At 45.0% G+C, this 26451-nt stretch overlaps 1 protein-coding gene across 1 annotated transcript in view; it reads right to left on the reverse strand.

Moving 5' to 3' along the window:
- Positions 1 to 248: 248 nt before the first annotated feature.
- LOC142803183 (uncharacterized) overlaps positions 249 to 26451 on the reverse strand; it is a 42422-nt gene continuing 16219 nt past the window's right edge. Inside the window, exons 2-3 of the mRNA XM_075888276.1 lie at positions 1456 to 1743; positions 249 to 254 (exon numbers count right to left, since the gene is read on the reverse strand). Coding sequence (XP_075744391.1) covers positions 249 to 254; positions 1456 to 1743 — 294 coding nt within the window. The remainder of the gene's footprint in view (positions 255 to 1455; positions 1744 to 26451) is intronic.

Consider the following 26451-nt stretch of genomic DNA (forward strand, 5'->3'; position numbering starts at 1 on the left):
TGAAAATGCCGCATATAATTCTTCTGTGTCTTACGAACAGTAGCATTGCGAAAGTTCATAACTTCTTGAAAGAGTCCTGCGTGATTTGATAAGTGCGTAGATAGAAAACCATATGTCATACTGAAAGAATTGGGGCGGGGGGGGATGACGGGCATTTAAAGTCATCTCTAAAGGGTTGTGGAGCTGCCTTTCACAAAATTATCCATTTTACGACAAGTTATACTCGAAGACCCGCTCATGTATCAAGCTCACCCCTAGAAATTCCAAGAAAGTATCACGCGCTGTGCATCAACTTGTCTTTGAGAATTCGCGAGAGTAAAAACAAAACACGAAAATATGAGAGTATACAGCCCCTTTACTATGGCGCTTGGTATTGACTAAAAGGAAAAAAAGGCAGCCTCGGTGTAATATTATTTTCTTAATAAAACAGGCACACCAGATGGCACTCACCGGGTGTCATTGAGTATTCATATGAGATCGTGGAAATGTTCTAGTTGTTTGCATAAATGTGCATCTGAATTTCCAATAAGCACTTTGACGCAGTATCCAACTCCAGCAAACTTGTGTGAGCCCCCATTAGCATTCCGCTAAATTTTCGATTTTTCTTTCCTCCTACGACCGCCCAATAAAAATAAAAGGTAAGCATTTGAATATGTATTAATCAAAGTTCGTGCTTTCAAATTATGTGGTATGGTACCCCTTGTTTCTCACTGTGCAGAATTTCTCAAAGTTGGGATCTCTTCCAGTGACTCCATTTCTAAAATTGCAACACTTTAACTACTACTTTTTCTATCTCACTGTAAGTTCAAAAATTTACTGCCTGTGATCCGGCAACTTTAGTTATTCCTTTTAACGCGTTACTGAAAATAATAAACGCGGATTCCCACACAAGTTTCATTTGTCTCAATATGCCTTCTTTTGTAAGCTTCACACAAACATCGAATGAACACCGTTACCCGTTGGCTCAATTACTTACTTTTGTTATTGTTTGTTTCAGAGATGCGGAGAATGTGCAACTGGAGATAATTTAATTATTCAGTTCGAACATACATCACACTGTCAATGAAGAAGTGTACGCTACTGTGATAATTTCAACGTAAATGCAACATCGTATGACGGACAAAAAACCGCGTGCATATAAGACAGATCCTGTCTAATGGAAATACTGGTGTTAGACCATGTAGCAAAATCATCGATTTGAAGAATGTACGAGCGGTCAATACTTCCTATCTTGCATACAATTTCAACCCATTACTAATAATCGAACAGATAAGAAGTGCCACCTAATAAATTTCCACATATTATTGACAAGTGAAAGCAAAGTGACGACACGCACGATGTGACCTTCTTAAAGCGATATCATAAAAAAAGTTCACTTCTATACGCTTTATTTTAGCTAGACCACCGCAAACATTGTAGCAGGTATCGTTTCAACAGCAAGTCTCGTCCCCTTACCTTTTTGTCAGCTTGATCAGGTGCTTCAGCTAAGTGCCTCCCGCGAATCGCGGACCGCCGCACCGAACTCATGTGTCGGGACATGTGCACCGTGCCGGAAAGTGAGGCGACACCACTGGAGGCGGCAGGCTTTGGTTGCCGTGATCTGCATAGGATGTCCGATCTTGGCTGGACGAAGAGGCGATCGCTCGGCACAACAAAGGCAGAGCCCAGAAACTCGGTACTTGATGATGAGCTGGAGTCGCTCGAGGAGTTAGCAAGCTTCTTAGACGACGGCCGAACGGTCGGCTGCAAGAGACGTTGCATCAATGTGGCATTTGTATCGGCGATACAATGCGTCACTGGAGAACTGGAAATAAACTACACGACTACGCCTCTCCCTAGCATTTTTTTTCTTAAAAACCACCATAAATGTGTTTATTATCGAAGCATAATTGAACAGCAATGTTACGTAAATTTAAGTTTCCTTTCATGAAACCGTTGGTTATTAGATTTAGTTATAGAACTTGCATCTCGTGACGCGTTTCCCAGGAGAAAAAATGTCTCCTGTTACTTCTGAGTGCATTTTTCTGGCACGCAACCAACATTCGAGTAACACGCAAACATAGGCAAACTTAAGAGATTTTGCATTGATTTATTATGTGCTACGTTCAGTATCACCTCAGCCACGTACCTTGCCGATTGCACTGTTGTATGTACATTGTAACAGTACAATGAAAAAAGTAGAGGAGTGGTCTGCTATAAATATAATGAAAATAAATGTGGGCATGACAAAAGCAGTCGTGTTCGGGCCAAAAAACTAGCGCATACCTCCAAATCAAGACATCATGCTATATTGCCGCTGTATTAAAATTACCGATAATTTCAAATGTTTAGGTGTTATCTTTTTCGCCAACATGTCACGGGATAATCATAGTAATTACGTCCTAAGTAAAGCAAGCAAAATCAAGGGAGTTGTAGGTCGCTTATGCTACATTCTTCCCACATGTGTTGAACTCTTACAATACAATTCACCTTTAACCCCCTATAAACTATTTTCAAATAGTACGGTGTAACACAGCACACACTAATCTATTATGTATTTTCCTGTTACAAAAAAGGTATCTCCGGCACGCATGCAACGTTTCTTACACAGCATCAACGATAGCTTTCTTTGAGAATTCGGGCGTGATCCCTGCACATAATCTGTACGAATTTCGTTTGAGTCACATATACAGCCAAGATCACTATCGGAACATAAACAACTTATGTAATCTTGCCCCACTTCAAAGAATAGTTCCAGGTTACGGTACCAGACACTTAGAGCAGTGGCTAGTACCAACACCGTGCTCAAAGTACGAAAAAGAAATGCTCCACTACACAATACCTACACTACTAAACAGCTATAAATCAACGCAGTTTGATCTTCTTACGGCCTCTTTCAAAGATCTTCAAAGGATGCATGTCGTTTCTGCATAGAGTCAATTGCAATATGGACACGTTTTTTATTTTGTTACCTTTTAAGAGGAAAGTGTGTGTTGAATTAAATTAAAGCACTTGCATGCCCCTGTACGGATATATTGCCACCTACTTCTAGTAGTGGGTCGTATGCCAAGGTGAAGGCTCACACCACAGAGAAGAAAGAAGTGCACGTGGGCCCCCGCTCTGGCAAACAAGCCCAACCGACGCGTTTGGTTAGAGCCCTGTTGCTCAGACGTCAGTAAACCTTGTCGACACCCCCTGGAGTGACGTGACAATTGGTGGAGGTGCGGGGTAGGCCCCTCACGGATGTTTCAGACCCCTCCTGGAAGCGGCACCACAAGCCCAGTGCGAATCAACATTCCCGTTCATCGGACAAGCCGCAGGATCAGGGGATTGCCTTCCGAAGCTGACCCTACAGTTCACACCAGTATGATGAGCACGTCCGTTCAAACCACTTTAACAGGTACGGAAAACACCCCGGTGACTCAGTACACCCTCGAAAGTCCACAGGTTCCGACAACGTTTCATGGCACCGAGCTTGAAGACGTCGAGAACTGGTTGGTCAACTTCAAGCGCGTGGCTGCTTTGAGTGACTGGAACGACGCGGCCAAATTACGACGTGTGTACTTCTATTTGGAGGATGGAGCACGTACGTGGTACATGAATCACGAGACACAGATGACATCGTGGCCCGAATTCCGCCGCCGGCTGTTGGATACTTACAGAAGTGCTGATCGCCACGAACGAGTGGAACGAGCGATCCAGGCCCGCATCCAGATGCCCAATGAAACTGTCATTACCTATGTGGAAGATATGACGCACCTGTTCCGACGGGCTGATCAGAGTATGACAGTAGAAAAGAAGGTGCGTCGCCTGATGCGGGGAGTCAAGGAGCAGCTTTTCGCTGGCCTTGTACGGAGCCCTCCGAACACGGTCGCCGAGTTTTTGTCTGAAGCTATCACGATGAAAAAGATGCTTCAGCATCGATCCACCCTGAATGAGCGGCAAGTGAACACGTCCACTGCTCAAGTTCTAACGAATATTGGGAGCAACACCGAGTGTCTGCGCGACCTTATCCGCTCCATAGTACGTGAGGAGCTGCAAAAGGCTGCCACACCACCACTACCTACGGTGAGTTCCATTGCAAGCATCGTCAAGGACGAGCTGCATCATGCCCTTCGTGACCCTGTGAGTGTGAATAACGTCACACCCACCCCGGCTGACTACCACCGTGCGACCTATGCAGAAGCCTTGAAGCACCCAGCTTCCTCTTCCCCGCTGTTTTTTCAGGCACCTCCTACGATTTCACTTCAGTGGGCACAGCCTGTACGGTACTACGAGAACACACGCACGCCCCCACCCCTCGTTTACGCCAGCCGTGTGCATCTTGCGGAACAACCAGCACACTACCTTGATGACAGACGTGCTTCGCCTCGGAAATCTGATGTTTGGCGCACTCCTGATCGCCGACCTTTGTGCTTCCACTGCGGTGAAGCGGACCATTTGTACCGCCAGTGTCCATACCAGCGCCTTGGGCTGCGCGGATTTTCAGTATATTCAGCGCCTCCTCGGTATGGCCAGCGACCCCGGGACATTGAGGACTACCTGGCTCAACACCGCATGCCACCGCCTTCTGGACGGCAGTCACGCTCACCGTCGCTGAGGCGCTTTTCATCTTCGCCACAGCGCCATGCTGGTGCACGGTCCTCCAGTCCCCGCCGGGAAAACTAACGCAAGCGACCCTTGGAGGCGAGGTCGCTGGCAGTCGACAAGCTGAAGACCTCCGATCGACGCTAACAGTAAAGGGTGTAGATTCGACTGAGCGATATGTGCGGCTTTCTCTGGATAAACCGGTGCTGATAGATGGCTATGCAGTAGGTGTTTTAGTTGATACCGGGGCTGACTATTCGATACTAAGTGGAAAAATGACCAGACTACTAAAGGTAATCACGTCCTGGCATGGCTCCGTGATTCGAACGGCTGATGGCCACACCATCTCTCCGCTTGGAACCTGCACGAGTAGAGTTCGGGTCTGCGGTTATACTTTTGTAGTAAGTTTCCTTGTGCTCCGTGAATGTTCACGCGACGTTATTCTTCGTGTTGACTTCCTGCAGGAATATGGAGCTGTCATTGATCTTCAAGAGAATGGCATCACCTTCTCAGCCGACCGAGCAATCGACAAGCCGGACGACCAACAACGTACTGACGTTCTTCGTGTTTCTGCTGAAAGTATAACGCTTCCTCCGAAAGCCAGTGTTATTGTCGACGTCACATGCTGCGGATTGCGAAATGGTGAAGCGATTGCAGAAAGTAATTTTGAACACCTGCTGATTCAAGGTGTTTGTGTGGCTAGGAGTATCATACAGCTACGTGATGGCCAATCTCGACTGCTCGTTACTAATTTCAGCAACGAACACCGATACCTTTTCCGTGGCACTTCGTTAGCGTTTGCAGATGAATAAGGAACCGTTCCCATCTGCTTCGCGTCGGAAGCAGTAGAGGCCGCCGATACGTCTCCAAACAATATCGATATTAATTCTAACCTTACACCAGAAAACCAGACAGCACTGCGAAAACTCTTGCTTGAATTCAAGTCATGCTTCGCTGCTTCCTCTAAGGTGCGCCAGACTTCAATCACTAGGCAGAGAATCATCACTTACGACGATGCCCGCCCAGTACACCAACAGCCTTACGGTGTGTCAGCGAAGGAACGAGAAGCCATTCGTACGCAAGTTCGAGAAATGCTTGACGACGGCATCATCGAGCCTTCCAACAGTGCGTGGTCCTCTCCGGTCGTCCTAGTCAAGAAGAAAGACGGAACGCTACGTTTTTGCGTCGATTACCGCAAGCTGAACAGCGTGACTAAAAAGGACGTGTACCCGCTGCCACGCATCGACGACTCGTTAGACAGATTACGCCACGCCCACTATTTTTCCTCTTTGCATTTAAAAAGCGGGTATTGGCAGATTGAGGTTGATGAGCGAGACCGCGAGAAAACGGCATTTGTGACCCCTGATAGCCTGTATGAATTTCGAGTCCTTCCTTTTGGTTTGTGCTCAGCGCCCGCAAATTTCCAGCGAATGATGGACACTGTGCTTACTGGACTGAAGTGGCAAACTTGTCTCGTATACCTTGATGATGATGTCGTTTTTTCTGAAACCTTCCAGCAACACCTTCACCGCCTCAGGAGTGTGCTACAGGCTATTCAATCAGAAGATCTTACATTCAAACCGCAGAAGTGTCACTTTGGTTATGAAGAGCTCAAATTCCTTGGCCATGTAGTCAACGCCAAAGGAGTCCGACCCGACCCCGACAAACTTGCCGCTGTAGCCGCGTTTCCGCATCCTACAGACAAAAAGACTGTTCGGCGCTTTCTGGGCTTGTGCGCCTACTATCGACGATTTATTAGAGGGTTTTCGAAGATAGCGGAACCCTTGACTCGCCTTACATGCGACGACACACCGTTTTTATGGGCTACTGAGCAACAGGCCGCTTTTGCCGAGCTACGACAGCGGATGCAATCAGTCCCTGTTCTTGCGCATTTTGACGATGATGCTGACACAGCGGTGCACACTGACGCCAGTAACATCGGCCTCGGCGCAGTGCTCGTCCAGCATCAACACGGCAAAGAACGAGTCATAGCCTATGCCAGCCGCTCACTGTACCGTACCGAGGTCAATTACACGACCACAGAGAAAGAGTGTCTCGCAGTAGTGTGGGCGATCACTAAGTTTCGCCCATACCTCTATGGTCGTCCATTTGAAGTGGTGACGGACCACCATGCCCTCTGCTGGTTGGTAAACATTCGTGATCCCTCTGGACGACTGGCCCGATGGAGCTTGCGTCTACAGGAATTTGATGTTACCATCGTATATAAGTCTGGACGGAAGCATGAAGACGCTGATACGCTGTCGCGTGCACCCATACCTTTAGTCAATCAAGAAAAAGAGGACGATGACGGTTTCCTGGGCGCCCTTAGCTCATCTGGCTTGAGCAGACGCCAGCGAGAGAATGAAGAGATTCGACCGCTCATCGACTATCTGGAGGGTCATAGCGCCGTTATACCTCGCCATTTATCTCGCGTCGTGACGTCTTTCTGCCTCCGAGATAATGTCCTGTACAAAAAAAAAAAAACGCCCGTTCTACGACCCGCGCTTACCTCCTCGTCGTTCCGAAGGACATGCGGGACGAAGTCCTCTCCGCGTGTCATGACGAGCCCACATCTGGTCATCTAGGTTACTCGCGAACGCTCGCCAGAGTAAGTGAGGCGTACTACTGGCCCGGAGTTTCGGCAAGCGTGAAGCAGTACGTTGAAAGCTGTCGTGAATGCCAGCGTCGAAAGTCGCCACCAAGCAAGCCGGCTGGATTACTTCAGCGAATTGATCCACCCCTCAAGCCATTTGACCAAGGCGGCATGGACATTCTCGGCCCATTTCCTTTATCGTCCGACGGCAACAAATGGGTCATTGTTGCAACTGACTATTTGACCCGCTATGCTGAGACACAGGCGATACCACGAGCCACGGCTTCTGAGGTACCACAGTTCTTCCCGTGCCACATTGTTCTGCGCCATGGTGCTCCATCTACAGTGATAACCGACAGAGGAACAGCGTTCACTGCACAGCTTATTGATGAAGTTTTTCGACTAAGTAACACTAGGCATTGAACGACGACTGCTTAGCATCCGCAGAGCAATGGCTTAACCGAGCGACTAAATAAGACAGTCACAAACATGATCTCCATGTACATCGACGTCCAACACAAAACATAGGATCGCATTTTGCCTTATGTGACGTTCGCCTATAACACCACCGTTCAAAAAACAACCCGATCTACACCGTTTCACCTTCTCTACGGCCGCGAAGTTCAGACGATGCTGGATGCGATACTTCCTTGTGAAGGCGCCGATCAATTAACAATTGACGCAGAAGAATTTGCAGAGCGTGCCGAGGAAACTCGCCAGCTCGCCCGGCTACACATTGGTCAGCAGCAACAGGTCGATGCACGACGTTACAATATGCGTCACAATGACGTATCTTACAGACCGGGAGACCAAGTTTGGATTTGGACCCCTGTTCGACGCCGTGGCCTCTCCGAAAAGTTGCTCAGCAGATACTTCGGTCCGTATAAAGTATTACGCCGCGTGAGTGACGTAAACTACGAAGTGGTTCCGGATGCTACGTCGTCACGATGGGTACAACGAAAACAACCGACCTCTGACATAGTTCACGTGGTGCGCATGAAGCCTTATTTTGCGCGTTCCTAAAAGACCACTTTTCTGTGTTTTTTTTATTTGTGCTCCGACAACTGCCTCATCATTGGTGAACTTATCGCATCTAACATTTCATTATTGGTGCCCTTTTTCATTGTTTAAACTACTTTGTTTTGGTTTTTTTAATAACTTTCAGCATCGAGACGATGCTCTTTTTTGTTGTTGAGGGGGAATATTGCCCCCTACTTCTAGTAGTGGGTCGTATGCCAAGGTGAAGGCTCACACCACAGAGAAGAAAGAAGTGCACGTGGGCCCCCGCTCTGGCAAACAAGCCCAACCAACGCGCTTGGTTAGAGCCCTGTTGCTTAGACGTCAGTAAACCTTGCCGACACCCCCTGGAGTGACGTGACAATATGCATGTGTGTGTGGCTTTGTGTTTGTATAATTATGTAAAAGTGCTGGAGTATATAAGTATTCATATTAATATGTAATGTGTTTTAATGTAAACATTCGACAGAACTTTGTCTGGTTGGGTACAAAACTGGGAGATGATTTAGACTCCAACCAAACGTTTTGAAGAAACCCGCCGTTTCGAAACCGGCTTGGTTCTTTCCTCAGGGGTGATGGTGGTGGTAGTGGTTAGAAGATGAGAAAAGGCACCTAATTTCAGCAACCCGGTCGGGAGCACGGCGCAGTGCCTGGCAGAGGTGACTTTGGAGACTACATGGCAGCGGCGTCTTCAAAGCACTCGCGGGGCGGATAATGACTCCCCCCTCTCTCGTTTTGCCGTGGAGCGCAGTTCATGTGTTCCGAGAGAGCGTCTGGTATGGGTTGTCCTCTGTATGTGCCACGACACGAGTAATAACCTTCTCCTCCAGTTCGGCTCACTTTCAAGGTTGGCCGTCACTTCAAAGTTTATCCGGTGATTCAATGTCTCAGCATGTTCGGCAACTGCACTACGCTTTTTGTAGAACTTTCGCACATCGTTGGCGTGTTGCTTCAGTCGTTCCGCTAGGTGTTTCGTCTCGCCGATATATGATGAAAGGCATTTGGCGCACGGAATTTCGTAAACGACACCGGGTGTGCTGTTCATTGTTGGTCGGTCTTTCGGGTGGCGGAGGAAGCAGCCCAGCGTACACGAAGACACGTGTGGGATGCGAACCCTCTCCTTCTTGAAGATCCGCGCCAACATCTCGCTTGTTCTCTGAACGTAAGAAACCGGTACGCGTTTCCGGGGGCTGCCAGTAAAGGTTGATTGGGGTTTTTGTATCCTCTGTTGCTCTTCGCGGCGGGTGGTGGCTCGAATGAAGTTTTTTGGGTATCCGTTTTTTCTGAGGTACGCAATTACGTGGGCCTCTTCTTTAGTTCGCTCTGTGTCATTGGAGAGTCAGTTTTCAGCTCTCTCGAATAGCATGGTCACAACCTAGGCATTGTGGCAGGCAGGGTGGGAAGAATCAAATTGAAGGTAGCGGCCAGTGTGCTTTGGCTTCTTATGAACGCAGAACTCTAGGCAGTTCTTCTTTCTTGCCAGTTGGACGTCGAGAAAGGGAAGGCAGTGGTCGCTTTCACACTCGCTCGTGAATTGTACGGCTAGTTGCATGGTGGACGCCAGAGCCAAGTTTATTTTAGATACTGTTCTAAGGACATTGACCAGAGCTTAGGAATCACGCAGTTAATATTTTGAGAGCATTTTGTTCTCTTTTGCGAAAAAACCTTCGCGTGCCGTAGTGAAGTTGCTTTTAGAGACGAGGCTCAGGGAGCTAGTGAGCTTTACTTGCGCTGATGAGTACAGAGTTATACGCACAGAAAGCAAACACACCATTCCGAAGTTTACCTGTCACAACTGAAATTAGTTTTAACGCCACATTGTTTGAAATCTGTTTCGCACTATACTAGTTGCAAACTTTCAGCACAATTATGGGAACTCATTTGGCGTCAACATACTCCAGCATGTTGATGGGAGGGTTAAAGTAGGAGCTCCTAAAAACTTTAGTCAGTGAAGCCTTGCACCTATATCCACCATATAAACATCACACAAGCACACGAAACAAAAACCTGATCGCCACAAAAAGTTTTATTTTTTTTAAATTTACCTTGTTTTATTCTTTTAAGAAAATTCACTATAAAGACACGACAATATGTAATTAAGCGCAATAGTTAAAGGTTACGCTTTACAGAAAATCATCAGACAGCTGGAAATACCTAGATTCAATTGGTCATTACCTACAACACTGGAAACCAGAAATTTTCGTTCGACAAGCGAGGTGTATAAAATAAGAAAATCTGTAGTGATGACGGTGGACGTGTTCTCCACTTAAGCGCACTCAGGTGAACATTAGCCGAAAGAAATTACCCTCAGGACACCTAATTATGGTGTAAAACAAATTATGTAAACTAGATAGGAAAACAACGCTATATGAAATGGCTCCCGGGACACAACCTAAGAAGTCGTCACCAATTATACTAAACTACTCAAATGCCCTCTGACACACAGTAATACAATCCTAGTACTCGCACGCAATAAGCGTCTTAGAAAAGAATTCACGAACTGTCGAAGTTCATGTAGCGCCTCAATAACAATTTTAAGGCCTTGTTAGTACATGCAAAAGTAGACCTACGTTCATCTGCCCAAAGAACACCTTGCTTCAGTCCAAAATTCAATACTTCCGAACCCCTTCAATATGGTGTGAATCTTTAAAGCACCACTAGTGAATACGTCTACCTATATATGCTAGTTTTATCTGCACAAGTGTACGTTATTGACATGATGGAATGTTCGTATTGTCACAAACAATACATTGACGGAAACGGGCAGACTGTTAATTCTAGATTAAACGGTCCTCACGTGAACACAGCTTAAAAATTACCGAAGGCAGTGGCCCAGTATTTTAATGTAACAGGGCCAACTTCAATGATCTCAATCTTTATATGCGTGAGTCAATGATCAAGTTCTGTAAAATCAGAAAATATAGAGATCCTAATTCATACACATGTTCATTGCACTGCAGCCAGCAGATATAAACGCTTCTTAAGGGCCACTTTATTCCATTCGGTATGGTACATACACAAACAAAACCAATAGGAGTTAGGCCTTTTTTTAAATTTCAAACCTCATATTGTAAAATGGTGCTTCTTCTAGCAACCATGCTTCAGCGAAACGACTACACCCCTCTCTCTCTACCGCTGTCTTATTTACTTTGTATTGACGAAACACCCGTTCCCTCATGACTCACAGAATTCCTCACTTCCCCCGTCTCCCACACTTATGTATCCGCAGTTGCCCTCTCCTCTTTTATTGGGATGAAAAAGAGTGTAAGAAGCGTATACACGGTAGCGCTAAAAATCAGTTTCAGCCTAGAAAAAGACGAGCCCGCTGGTCGAAACGTCGGCTCGAGCACGCAACACCTGCGTACTAATTTATTGTATCTGAATATGTAGGACGCATGTACCGCAGACCACTAAAACGCAGTTGTTATTTCAGATCAAAAAATGCTGAGGTTTTTTTTAATGAACACTTTTCAACTCCTTAGAAGCAAAAAAGAAAACAACCTACAAACATTAACTCTGTAAGACAAAAATAACGAAAGGTTCGTTGGAGCTCTAGTTTCTTGTTCTATTCGCATGTTCGCAGACGACTGCATCATTTATCAGCCAGTAACTAATACCACCGATCAGGTGGTGCTGCACATCAGTGTAACTAATACTCTAAACTGGTGCGATCGCTGGCTCATGCTCCTGAATCCAAGTAAATGTAAAAATATGTCCTTCACTCGTTTACGTAGCTCTCTCCTCTATGCGTACAAAACTGCTAACAATCGGATTGAAATTTACACTAACAACTCTAGCAACAAACTCTTACAAATATCTCGGTGTCGCTATCTCTAAAGATCTTAACTGGTTTCTCTGTGTCCAACATATGTTGATCCACTAACAAAACTTCAGGCTTTCAAAGACGTCATTTACCGAACGCCCCTCTTTATGTGAAACTCATTGCCTACAAGTCTGTAATTCGTGCAAAACTTGAATTTACATCTGTCACTTGGAAACCTCATCAAATTTACCTCACATAATCTCTAGAGATGATGCAGAATCGCGCCCTCAGGTTCATCCACTTATCATATTTATACATCGTAAGTGTCTCCTCACTGAAAGCGGTAACAGGCCTGTCCACCCTTTTTTGTCGCCGTAGCATTGCTAGTCTACTATATGCCATAAAGTGTACCACAATTCACTTAATCTGACACTTCATTTTTCACCACCAGCTTATATATCGCTTTGTACCAGCCATTTTTTTCAGTTTTACTCGCCTCCTTACCCGAAATCTCGCCTTGTCGTCTTCTTTTTTCCGACGCACTATTGTAGACTTTAAAAAGATTCCCTACGCCATCCTTGCCATAACCAACACAGAAACTCTATTTGAAGCTGCAAGAGCTTATTATTCACCCTGTTTGTTCCAGTGTCATGAATTCCTCGTGTACCTAACCGATTATATAATGCCCCCACGAGAGGTCTAAGGAAATGAAGTGAAAATGAAAGCTAACGACTCTCAAGCAACAGCAGTACCGGGTATGCATGCCACACTCTAATTTCTTTTCAAGGGGAAAGCGCAACTACATACTCCACGGCAAGAGACTTCTCTGCATGAAGCAGGACAGAAATCCGCCAATAAAATCAGCTGTCTAACACTATGTTAGACAGGCTGCGATTTCTAAAATATATCACTGAATGGTTGTGAACTTCGCACTGCACAAATTCTTGAAAAAACTGTCTTGTCACCAATGATTCAAATCACAATAAAAAATTTTGGCATTCGTTAGTAGACAACGAGCATTTCAAGCTTCCCCCCAATGCTGATTTCCGCTAAACGCACACTGAAATCTGGTGAGGAAAGAAAAGAGCGCCTGCAAGTGGGTTGATTCGCTTGCATCACGCGTATGTATTCCCACTTCGCGAATATAATGAAATCTTCTACTTAGACTGCCTTCTGAAGCACCAACGCGTTTTCTCCATAAGTCTCATAGTATTCAAGTGAGTGTTCCTGATCTAAAGAGTGAGAACAAAACACTACGAAGAAAAAGTAGGACGTATTACCCAGCTGCCTCCCAACAAAACAAAAAACGCGGCTTTATGCTCATGTAAAAATGCCCACGCTCATGTCAACTTTCACGTCTGGGATTTCCCCATTGAAACACTGTAATACGAGAGGGCATTTAACAAGACGTCTTGTAAAATTCTTTTAACATCCATCGGAGGAAACTTCACGCCACAACGTTTTTTTTTTCTTTTCAAGAAAATTATGTTCCAGGCTATGTTCCACCTACTTTAGTACCCAATAACATCACTACAGTTTCAGTGTTAATTTGAAGAAAATAAACTTCCATAACTTCTTTCGTCATTCTGAATGTGGGTTTCATAGGAGCCACTCTTTTGAAACCCAGCTTGCCATCTCTGTTCATGACCTTTATGCCAACCTCGACATTAACAAACAAACCGATTCTGTATTCCTTGATTTTGCGAAAGCCCTTGATAAAGTAGCCCACTAACGCTTAATATCAAAATTGTCTTCGGTAATTTTGCACCCGCATTAACCTAACTGGATAAAAGAATTCCTGAGTAACCGCATGCAATCAGTGTTTACAAACGAGAGTTAGTAGATTCCTCTTTCCGTAACATCGGGTGTACCACAGGGCTCTGTCCTTGGTTCTCTTTTATTTCTAATTACCATCAACGCCCTTCCGTTGCACGTATCATCCAATTGCCGCAAGTTTGCCGACGACTGGGTCATTTATCGTACCGTCACTAACCCTAGTGACCAAATGTTATTACAAGAATACCTCAACCATATCCTACACTGGTGTGATGACTGGCTTATGACCTTAAACCCTAATAAATGCAAACAAATCTCATTCACTCGTCGTCTAAACCCTCTCCGTTTATCTGATAACATAGCTAACGTCCCTGTCAAGTCAGTAACCATTTAAAAATACCTTGGAGTGACCCTACCCTACAATTGTCGTGGAACACTCACAATACTAAAATCTTATCAACATCTTACAGAACCTTGGGCTTCCTAAAACGCTACTTACGCAGCGCTCCGAGTCATGTGAAAGCACTTGCTTACACATCATAAGTTAGGTCTAACTTAGAAAATGCATCTCCAATCTGGAACCCGCCTGAATTTGGTCTTACAAATTCCCTTGAATTCATTCAAACTCGTAAATCGTGCGGCTAGATTCATTAGTGCCTCATACTCATACGTCATCAGTGTTTCATCCCTCAAAGCCGAGTATAACTTATCACCCTTATCATGTCACCGAGGCATTGCAACCATCTCTTTTTGTCACAAGTTTTTCCCCCTCCGCTTACTCGCTCTCCTTACAATATCCCTGCAGCTCACTTATCTCATTGCACCGGCCATGCGCTTCAAGTTTTTTGCCTACGTGCCCGTACTAAAATCTTTTTGCTTCTTTTTTTCCCAGAGCAGGAAAAGATTGGAATGGCCCCACGATATCGCCACAATCGCCTCTCTATCAAGCTTCATACATAATATTCCAATTGTCACTTCACATTGATTATTTTGACAAAACTATGGATTGTATGTTACCCCCTCCCTAAGTAATGCCTTCTCGGGGGTATTTAAAGAAATAAAAATGAATGAATAAATGAAATTAATGAGCGGATGAATGAATGAATAAATAAATAAACTACCGCTTACAATAAAATACGTTTAGTATACACAGGATACTTGAATAATACTATCTGTGAAACTGCTATTGTGGACTACCAGGTGCACCTAGCTTCTTTGCTTTGCAATGAATGCTTTTCTTCTTTCCTTGACAGGCTCATCATTGAGGTGCATGCAATTTTAGTATTCATGATATGTGTTTATATTCATGATATGTGTTATATGTGTGGTGGTAGCTTTTAGGTAACAGAAGGATTAGCCTTGCCATTACAGTTTCCATTGTTCAAAGTAAGAACAACTGTTCTTACAGGATCTCATTATCCCTACATGGGTAAAACCTCTACGTTTCATTCACATTCTTCCTGCATTTGCTGTAATCACTATTAGTAGCGCCCTTCTCAACGAAAAATAATGTAAGAACATCTCATGAATTTCTAATTAAAGTGACTGCTTATTTTATTTTTATTTTTTCAAAAGCATTTTCTCGTGTTGCACCTATCTGTCTCATATCAAGATTTTCAAACTTAAAATTAAACTCATTTACATTGTAATGACTGTGAAACCTTTATCCAATATAGAGGAATTTACTTCTGTCAATGACTTATTCAAATCTTTCATTTCTTCGGGTGTACCGCAGAGACGCGTTCTTGTGTATCTGTTGTTTTCAATAATCAATAATGATCTACCGAACATCACCTCTCGCATACGAATAATGCCAGTTGACAGCATGATAGCCCCGCCGCGGTGGTCTAGTGGCTAAGGTACTCGGCTGCTGACCCGCAGGTCGCGGGTTCAAATCCCGGCTGCGACGGCTGCATTTCCGATGGAGGCGGAAATGTTGAGGCCCGTGTGCTCAGATTTGGGTGCACGTTAAAGAACCCCAGGTGGTCAAAATTTCCGGAGCCCTCCACTACGGCGTCTCTCATAATCATATGGTGGTTTTGGGACGTTAAACCCCACAAATCAATCAGTCGACAGCATGATATACCGCCCCGTAACCAACACTGACGATCATATCAAGGCTAAACAAGACCTAGAAATAGTGAACCAGTGGTAACGTGTGGCTCGTGATATTAAACGTGTCGAAGTAATTATTTATGTATTTCGCTCAGTAACTTGTATACTGTCAGTTTACCGATAACATAAACAACAATGTGATATCGCCGACCACGAACCAAAAGTATCTAGGCATGCACCTCACACCTAACCTACTTTCTTTAGAGCACATGTCTTGCGTATGCAAAAATGCATCCAAATTGATAGTTTTTGCACCGTGCACCACCCCACATAAGAAAACTTGTGTACATAACTTTCGTGCAACCACAACTTGAAGAGGCGTCTTCTATTTGATCACCACACCAGAAATACCTTATCAAAGAATTAGAAGGCGATGCGTTTTAGTGTTCAAAACTACAGTCACCTATCTAGTATAACGCAGATTAAACAAAACTATCATTACCGAAGTTAGGCACGCCATCATAGTGCAATGCTGCAGATGTTTCACATGATCATTCACTCTGACGCATTACCCCTAGCGTGTTTGAATCATCAAGCGTACACTCCGCGCAGATTAGACAACACTCGCAGTGGCACCAACCTACCTACATGCAGCAACGCATTTATTTATGTGTCTCTGAAACAGCCTGCCTCAGAACATTGGTTCGCCTAAAGACCATGGCGCATTTTCCCTCCACTCGAACAAATAACAACTAATTGTCGAGAGTGCGCTTAGTTTCCACGATATATATATATGTATATATTTATATATATCAATATATATATATATATATATATATATATATATATATATGAGGAAACAAGTGCATACTTAAGGGCTCGTTTTTCGTGTTTTTACACAATAAATATGAGATCTAACAGACAATGTTGCCAAGGAAGGTATAGGGGAAATTATTAGGCCTAGTGTAATGTAAATGAGAAGAAAGAAAAGTGGGTGAAAAGATAACTTGCCGTGGGCAGGATCCGAACCTTCGACCTTCGAATAACGCGTCCGATGCTCTACCGCTGAGCTACCATGACAGCTATCCTCCCAGCCACTTTATTGGGTATTTATTTCAATTTAAACGTGGGAGTGTCAGTCAGCGCCACTACTAGCCATGGCGGTGAGCGTAGAACACTCTTTATGAGCCTGTTTGGCGTCACGTAGCACGTGAACTTATTACTAACTGGCAGCTGACCACTTGTTTTCGTTATTCATTAACGAGGGTCTCGTACTGGCAGACTTGGTGCCGTTAGGTTGTATATGGAGGACTACTGGTCAGCTGCCAGTTAGTAATAAGTTCACGTGCTACGTGACGCCAAACAGGCTCATAAAGAGTGTTCCACGCTCGCCGCCATAGCTACTAGTGGCGCTGACTAACACTCCCACGTTTAAATTGACTTAAATACCCAATAAAGTGGCTGGGGGTATAGCTGTCGTGGTAGCTCAGCGGTAGAGCATCGAACGCACTATTCGAAGGCCTCAGTTTCAGATCCTGCCCACAGCAAGTTATCTTTTCACCCACTTTTCTTTCTTCTCATTTACATTACAACTGGCCCAATAATTCCCCCTTTCCCTTCCTTGGCATTATTGTCTGCTAGATCTCATATATATATATATATATATATATATATATATATATACACACACACACATATATATATATATATATATATATATATATATATATATATATATATATATATATATATATATATATATATCAGATCTAGCAGACAATAATGCGGATCTACTAGACTATATATATATATATATATATATATATATATATATATATATATATATATATATATAGGCAGGCATGGTGATTGAGTGGCCGTAGCGTTGCATATAGTCCAGTAGATCCTCCGTGAGCGGTCACAACGTGATTTATTTCGACGTTTCGGCCTAGAGTCTGGCCTTCATCAGGATTAAAGATACAGTTTGTTGGTGCTCAGCTTTGTACAATCTCAAATCGGAGGGCAAGGAAAGTGGAAAAAAAGACATTGAAGAAAAAAAGGAAAAAAAGAAAAAAAAGAAAAAAGAAAGAAAAAGAAGAGAAAAAGAGAAGAAGAAGAAAAAAATAATCTACGGTGGACGCCCCTCGGGTGCCCCCTTCCACTCTTCCTCCCCTTCCCCCCTCATCTCCCTCCCCCTTGTCCCCTTCACCTTTCTGATGTCAGCGGTCTGTGTATGTTTCCGTTCACCAAGGCATTCCTCCCGATCAGACGGCCCCTCCTGGCACTGGCGGTTCGGTGTGGGGCAAAAAAGAGCTTTTTAGGGAGTCCTAAGCCTTTAACTACTCGGGGTCCCGTAAACAATTCGTCGTAAAAGGAGGGGTGCCGCGTATTGTGGCAGAGGCTGGTAAGCGGGCATTTTAGGAAGTTCTAAGCCTTTAAGTACTCCGTGCCCTGTGAACATTTCGTCGTAAAAAGAGGGGTGCTCCGTATTGCGGTAGGCTGTGCAAGCGGGTTCAAAGCGAATTCTTTGCCCGCTTCTAGATCACGCGTGTAGTGGGGGCCTCCCGGCTGTGCGCAGGGTTGCTGTTGGGCATGTCATGCATGGATCAATTGATTGGGTAGTAAAATAAAACAGAAAACAGACGACAGCTGCACTTAGGAAGAGTGGTTACACTTGGAATTGTTTTGGTTTGTCCAGTGCCCTTCGCAGCTGCAGTGCCGTGAACTCAGTTACTATTTTCATTAATGCCGTTATTGTTTTCTAATGCTTTAATTGCTGCAATTGTACCAGGATTCTCATTTATTCCTCTTTCGAGGGTGTTAAATCGGTGGATAAGGTATGACTCTCGTTGTTCACGTTCTCTATTTGATTTAAATCCCGTCTCTAAGAGCGTTACTGATAGTTTGTCGAATGCATGGTCGGAAAGATTGAGATGTTTTGATAGAGGTAGACTTGGGGCTGATTTCGCATGGGCTCTGCGATTATTGAAGCGAATCCTAAATGGTGTTTCTGTTTGTCCGATGTACTGTATACCACACATGTTGCATTCGAGTAGATATACCACATTAGAGGAATCGCATGTTAGGTTTCCTCGTCTGTTAATCGAAAACTTGGATTGCGTGCTGGTTGCTTTGTCTATTTCTCGCATCGCCTTACATACAAGACATCGTGGCTTTAAACAAGGGCGGCATGAATTATTGGGGGGTGATGTGTTAATTTGGGAGTGGACAAGGGTGTCTTTGAGGTTACGTGGTCGTCAGTAAACGACGCCTGGAGCGTGTGGGAATGCGCGTTTCAGACGTTCACTTTGTTCCAGAATGTTGTAATGTCGTTTAAGGATTTTGTTTACATTGGGGAAGTTTGTGCTGTAAGTCAAGCAGAGGTTTGTTCGTTGTGGGTCTTCTCGTGGTGGTCGTTTCATAAGTAAGTCTTCACACTTTAGTTTTCTCGCTTTTTGAACAGCGTCATCAATTACATGTGGGGGGTATTTTCGTTTTTCGAGCATAAGTTTTAGCCTCTGTGAACTCGTGTCAAAGTCAGCGTCTCTAGAGCAGATTCGCCTAAACCGGTGAGACTGGCTGTACGGAATACTGTTTTTACAGTGGCGTGGGTGATCGCTTTGGTAATAGAGGTATTGTTGACGATCCGTTGGTTTGCGATATAGTGTTGTAGAGAGCTTCTTTTCTTCTATCGTTATGTTAACATCAAGAAAATTTACGGTAACTTGCGAGTATGTGTGTGTGAAGTGTATGTAGGGATGTACAGCATTATAAGTGTCGATAAAGCTGAGAAGTTTGTCCTCGCTGTGGGTCCAAATAAGAAAGATGTCGTCTATGTATCTTCTGTATAACATTGGTTTCAAGGAACTTTGTGCAAGAAATTCAGATTCTAGCTTTCCCATAAATATGTTGGCATAATTAGGTGCCATCTTTGTGCCCATAGCGGTCCCGCTAATTTGTCGAAAATACTCTTGGTTAAACTCGAATGAATTTAATTTGAGGACCATCCTCGTCAAAGTTGCAATGGCAGAGAAATCTGGGGTGTCAGATTGTCTATGGTTTGTGTACATGTTTTGTAATGCAGCTATGCCGTCATCGTGAGGAATATTTGTATATAATGAAGAGACATCAAGAGTAACCAAGTACGAGTTTTTCGGCACACTAATACCTGCAAAGTCTCGAAGAAAATGTGTGGTGTCTTTTATGTACGACGCGAGCGTGCATGGAATGTGGCTTATTAGTTTGTCCACGTACCCTGATATGGGTTCAGTTATTGTACCGATGCCTGATATGATTGGTCGACCTGGGTTACCGGGTTTATGAATTTTTGGGAGGATTTAGAGGCGACCTGGACGAGGGTATGCTGCTTGCATCAGTTTGTGGTCAGTGTTGGTTATCTTTTCTGCATCCAACAGTTTCTTTAGTTCTGTTGATACGATACGTTTGTATTCGTGTGTCGGATCACCTGGGAGGCGTTCGTAAAATCTTGAGTCGTCTAGTTGGCGGTATGCTTCTTGTAAGTAGTTGGTTGTATTAAGCACTACAATTGCTCCTCCTTTGTCAGTGGGTTTTATTGTTATGTCTGTCCTAGATGCCAACTTTTTCATACTTATTTTTTCGGATTTTGTCAAGTTTTCTTGGTTTCCTTTCTGTCTGTGGCATCCGTGTACTATATCTTTCTGTACTGCGGTAATATAAAGGTCCAAGCACTTGCCTCGATTACTGTTCGGTGTCCAATCATGTGATTTACGACGGTGAATTGTTTCGTGGTTAGAAGGCCTGTCCAAGAAATATTCGCGCAACCTCAAACTTCGAGCGAAGTTGTCGAGGTCTCGGAGCAAGTGGAATTCATCGAAAAATTTTGTGGTCGGGCAGAAGCTTAGTCCCTTAGATAGCAGTTTTTGTTCGTCAGGTGACAAGCTCGTGTCCGATAAGTTTACAACCACAGTGTCACAGGGTGTGTTCCTAAATGAGTGCTCGTTTGTATTTATTCTGTTCAAATTCTGTTAATCGCGCGACTTCTTCGTTCGATAAAGTGTTGTGGCGGAGAATGGTGTTGGTCATAGCGACCAGTTTCTTTACCTGCTTATCACTGTGATTAAGAGCAATTTCTGTTAACTTAAGAGATGCCTCAAGGAGAACGTTTTTCCATGTTATTTGGTCGTGTTCATCTAGATTTGTAGCGGCTGGTGTGAGGGAGAGTGTCATACCCTTGGGGGCTATTCTAGCATGAAGGTACACTTGCAATGTTGATTTATGCATTTCATGTCTAATTCGTTTGTCAGCAAGTTTTCGTACTTTAAGGAAAGTGGCACTGCAACTGGGAAGCGATGAGTTGGACTTACATTTCAGAAGTCAATCTTCTTTTGGGTGCGGGAATGGCACTGATGAGGTGCGCAGGTTGTAGTTATGTCCGGCAGGCCTTCGTCGTTGTGGGGAAAATTTCGGCGTTGGGCTCCCGGCGAACAAGTTCGTTGGCAGTTCCGGGGTCCGCAATAGGGGGATGCGGTTTCCTAGTTCGGCAGGCTTCCCTTTGAGGAGTGGTGTAGTGGTGCTGTCGTGTAGTGCTTTGGGTCTCGACATCCGCAATGGAGGGACGCGTGTTGGCTGTTCTGCAGACTTCCCCCCTAGTAGTGGTGCGCTGTTGATGATGGTGAGGGGGTGCTTGTGGCTCGCGGGAGTCACAGTTTCGCTGATCGTCGGGAACTCATCAGTGATGTTGGGTGGGTGTGGGGCTCCTGGTGTATGTTGATATGCAGAATTCTTCTCGTTGGTGTCTTGTTGTGTTGAACGTATATTCACGGGAGCTGCTGGTTGAGTCGACCACCCCGTGGTAGCTTCGAAATCTCCACGACCGAGTGCTTTCTTGAGGGTTTCGGCAATCAAAGCGACACCCATAAAACTCGGATGAAGCCCATCCGCAGCAAGAAAGCGTCTTGGTGGCAACTGCTCGAATTGGTAGTCAATATATGACATCTTGCTGGGTCTTCGGCAGTAGGCCTTGACTGTCTCGTTGAATAGACGAGCGTCCCGCTTGAAGCGGTGCACGAATTGTTCGTTCGATCGGTCCAGGTGTATATTGAGGTAACGGGGCAGCACGCATGAAACAACGAGCCTTTAAAGTTCCTGGCGTGTCCGAAGCGTGTTGTTCACTAGGCGGCGAAGGCGGCGTAGCGATTCCTCTAGGCCGTACGACGCCAGCTCACTCGTACCGACGTGAAAAACGAGCGCGGTCACAGATCGTGGTATGCCAGCAAGCTCTTTCTCGATGTCGAATGTAGAGGCTCCGCGGATGGAAATTATTGCAGGTGTCGTCTTCTCATGCGGGTTGAAATGACGATGTAAATACCTTGTTTTAGAGTTTCCGATGATGGCTGTAGTCGTTGCATGTTTAGGAAAATTCCGTGAGACCTGCTCGACTGGAGGTGCGCCTGTGGCCTGTCTTGTGTAGACAGGCATGGTGATTGAGTGGCCGTAGCGTTGCATATAGTCCAGTAGATCCTCCGTGAGCGGTCACAACGTAGTTTATTTCGACATTTAGGCCTAGAGTCTGACCTTCGTCAGGATTAAAGATACAGTTTGTTGGTGCTCAGCTTTATACAATATCAAATCGAAGGGCAAGGAAAGAGGAAAAAAAGACATTAAAGAAAAAAGGAAAAAAGGAAAAAAAGAAAAAGGAAAGAAAAAGAAGGAAAAAGAGAAGAAGAAAAGCAAAATATTATACGGTGGACGCCCCTCGGGTGCCCCCCTTCCACTCTTCCTCCACTTCCCCCCTCATCTCTCACCCCCCTCTCCCCTTCAACTTTCTGATGTCAGCGGTCTGTGTATGTTTCCGTTCACCAACGAATTCCTCCCGATCAGACGGCCCCTCCTGGCACTGGCGGTTCGGTGTGGGGCAAAAAAGAGCTTTTTAGGGAGTCCTAAGCCTTCAACTACTCGGGCTCCCGTAAACAATTCGTCGTAAAAGAAGGGATGCTGCGTATTGTGGCAGAGGCTGGTAAGCGGGCATTTTAGGAAGTTCTAAGCCTTTAACTACTCCGTGCCCTGTCAACATTTCGTCGTAAAAAGAGGGGTGCTCCGTATTGCGGTAGGCTGTGCAAGTGGGTGCAATGCGAATTCCTTGCCCGCTTCAAGATTACGCTTGTAGTGGGGGCCTCCCGGCTGTGCACAGGGTTGCTGTTGGCCATGTCATGCATGGCACAATTGATTGGGTAGTAAAATAAAACAGAAAACAGACGACAGCTGCACTTAGGAAGAGTAGTTACACTTGGAGTTGTTTTGGGTTGCCCAGTGCCCTTCGCAGCTGCAGTGCCGTGAACTCAGTTACTATTTTCATTATTGCTGTTATTGTTTTCTAATGCTTTATTTGCTGCAAGTGTACCAGGATTCTCATTTATTCCTCTATCGAGGGTGTTAAACCGGTGGATAAGGTATGACTCTCGTTGTTCACGTTCTCGATTTGATTTAATGCCCGTCTCTAAGAGCGTTACTGATAGTTTGTCGAATGCATGGTCGAGAAGATTGAGATGTTTTGATAGAGGTAGACTTGAGGCTGATTTCACATGGGCTCTGTGATTATTGAAGCGAATCCTAAATGGTGTTTCTGTTTGTCCGATGTACTGCATACCACACACGTTGCATTCGAGTAGGTATACCACACTAGAGGAATCGCATGTTAGGTTTCCTCGTATGTTAATCAAAAACTTGGATTGCGTGCTGGTTGCTTTGTCTGTTTCTCGCATCGCCTTACATACAAGACATCGTGGCTTTAAACAAGGGCGGCATGAATTATTGGGGGGTGAATTGTTAATTTGGGAATGGACAAGGGTGTCTTTGAGGTTACGTGGTCGTCGGTAAACGACGCCTGCAGCGGCTGGGAATGCGCGTTTCAGACGTTCACTTTGTTCCAGAATGTTGTAATGTCGTTTAAGGATTTTGTTTACATTGGGGAAGTTTGTGCTGTAAGTCAACCAGAGGTTTGTTCGTTGTGGGTCTTTGCAGAGGTTTGTTCGTTGTGGGTCTTCTCGTGGTGGTCGTTTCATAAGTAAGTCTTCACGCTTTAGCTTCAAACTAAAGCGTGAAGACTTACTTATGAAACGACCACCACGAGAAGACCCACAACGAACAAACCTCTGCTTGACTTACAGCACAAACTTCCTCAATGTAAACAAAATCCTTAAACGACATTACAACATTCTGGAACAAAGTGAGCGTCTGAAACGCGCATTCCCACCCGCTCCAAACGTCGTTTACCGACGACCACGTTACCTCAAAGACACCCTTGTCCACTCCCAAATTAACACATCACCCCCCAATATTTCATGCCGCCCTTGTTTAAAGCCACGATGTTTTGTATGTAAGGCGATGCGAGAACCAGACAAAGCAACCAGCACGCAATACAAGTTTTCGATTAACATACGAGGAAACCTAACATGCGATTCCTCTAATGTGGTATACCTTCTCGAATGCAACGTGTGTGGTATGCAGTACATCAGACAAACAGTAACACCATTTAGGATTCGCTTCAATAATCACAGAGCCCATGCGACATCAGCCCCAAGTCTACCTCTATCAAAAAATCTCAATCTTCCCGACCATGCATTCGACAAACTATCAGTAACGCTCTTAGAGACGGGATTTAAATCAAATCGAGAACGTGAAAAACGAGCGTCATACCTTATTCACCGATTTAACCTCTCGATAGAGGAATAAATGAGAATCCTAGTACACTTGCAGCATATAAAGCATTAGAAAACAATAACGGCAATAATGAAAATAGTAACTGAGTTTACGGCACTGCAGCTGCGAAGGGCACTGGACAACCCTAAACAATTCCAAGTGTAACTACTCTTCCTAAGTGCAGCTGTCGTCTGTTTTCTGTTTTATTTTACTACCCAATCAATTGTGCCGTGCATGACATGCCCAACAGCAACCCTGTGCACAGCCGGGAGGCCCCCACTACACGCGTAATCTAGAAGCGGGCAAGGATTTCGCATTGCACCCGCCTGCACAGCCTACCGCAATACGAAGCACCCCTCTTTTTACGACGAAATGTTGACAGGGCACGGAGTAGTTAAAGGCTTAGAACTTCCTAAAATGCCCGCTTACCAGCCTCTGCCACAATACACGGCACCCTTCCTTTTACGACGAATTGTTTACGGGACCTCGAGTAGTTAAAGGCTTAGGACTCCCTAAAAAGCTCTTTTTTGCCCCACACCGAACCGCCAGTGCCAGGAGGGGCCGTCTGATCGGGAGGAATGCGTTGGTGAACGGAAACATACACAGACCGCTGACATCAGAAAGGTGAAGGGGAGAGGGGGGAGAGATGAGGGGGGAAGGGGAGGAAGAGTGGAAGGGGGCACCCGAGGGGCGTCCACCGTATATGATTTTTCTCTTCTTCTTCTGTTTTTTCTTCTTTTTTTTCCTTTTTCTTTTTTTTTCTTTTTTTTCTTTTTTCTTTAATGTCTTTTTTTCCTCTTTCCTTGCCCTCCGATTTGAGATTGTATAAAGCTGAGTACCAACAAACTGTATCTTTAATCCTGATGAAGGCCAGACTCCAGGCCGAAACGTCGAAATAAACCACGTTGTGACCGCTCACGGAGGATCTACTGGACTATATATATATATATATATTGAGACCACGTCTGGTACGGCAGTAACCAGGTTATCTTTTTTTTAATCCAGACGCACGAGCCCGAGACCCAGCCCGCGTGACATATGCTGATGATCACTACAATGGTTTGGTCGTACAGATGAAGTCCATAGTCAGCGCTCACACTATTTTCCCCTCTTCATGAAAGAGGGCAGCAAGTTAGAAAGGGTTGGGACGCCGAATATATCATTTCAGTTGAGAGACGTGGGCTATCTCAGTGCGGCGGCGACGGCGATCAGGAGCCGCGTTGACAGAAGCAACGCGATAGTTGACTTCAGATGTTCGTTCCAGGACGATGTATGGACCGAGATATCGCTGAAGGAATTTTGAGCAGAGCCCAGGTGCACAAACAGGTGTCCACAAAAGGACTTTGTCGCCTTGGAGGAACACAACAACTTGACGTTTTGCACCAATGTAAATTTTTCTCTTGTACTAAATTGTGGCAGTGTTGGTGCGAGAGATTTCACGGCAGTGGACGATGCGAGCGGTGAACTGTTCCGGGAGAGACGAAGATGGAACGGAAGATGTGGACAAAAAGGTGGTGTCCAGAACAAAAATTGGGACATGGCCATACACGAGAAAAAAAGGGCTGAAATTCGTCGTACGCAGCATGGCAGTATTATATTCGAACGTGAGGAAAGGAAGTATAGTATCCCAGTTTTTGTGATCCAGTTGCTCGTACATAGAAATCATGTCAGACAAAGTTCGGTGAAAACGCTCAGTCAGACCATTAGTTTCTAGGTGATACGCTGATGTGGTCTTGTGAATGGTGTTAGAGGCTTGGAGGAATTAGGCAAGGACATGTGAAAGAAGTGTCTTGCCACGGTCACTCTGAAGCACACACGGTGCGCCATGTGGTAAAAAAAATGACGCGAAGGAAAAAATCGGCGACCTCCGAGGTAGCACCAGACGGAAGAGCTGCCATCTCCACGTAGCGAGTAAGGTGGTCCACGGCAGTAACAATCCAACGGTGACCGGCTGGAGTAAGCGGAAGAGGTCCGTATAAGTCTATGCCCTCAAATTCAAAGG

This window comes from Rhipicephalus microplus, chromosome 3 (assembly GCF_043290135.1).
Source record: "Rhipicephalus microplus isolate Deutch F79 chromosome 3, USDA_Rmic, whole genome shotgun sequence".
In the NCBI taxonomy this organism is placed as follows: domain Eukaryota; kingdom Metazoa; phylum Arthropoda; class Arachnida; order Ixodida; family Ixodidae; genus Rhipicephalus; species Rhipicephalus microplus.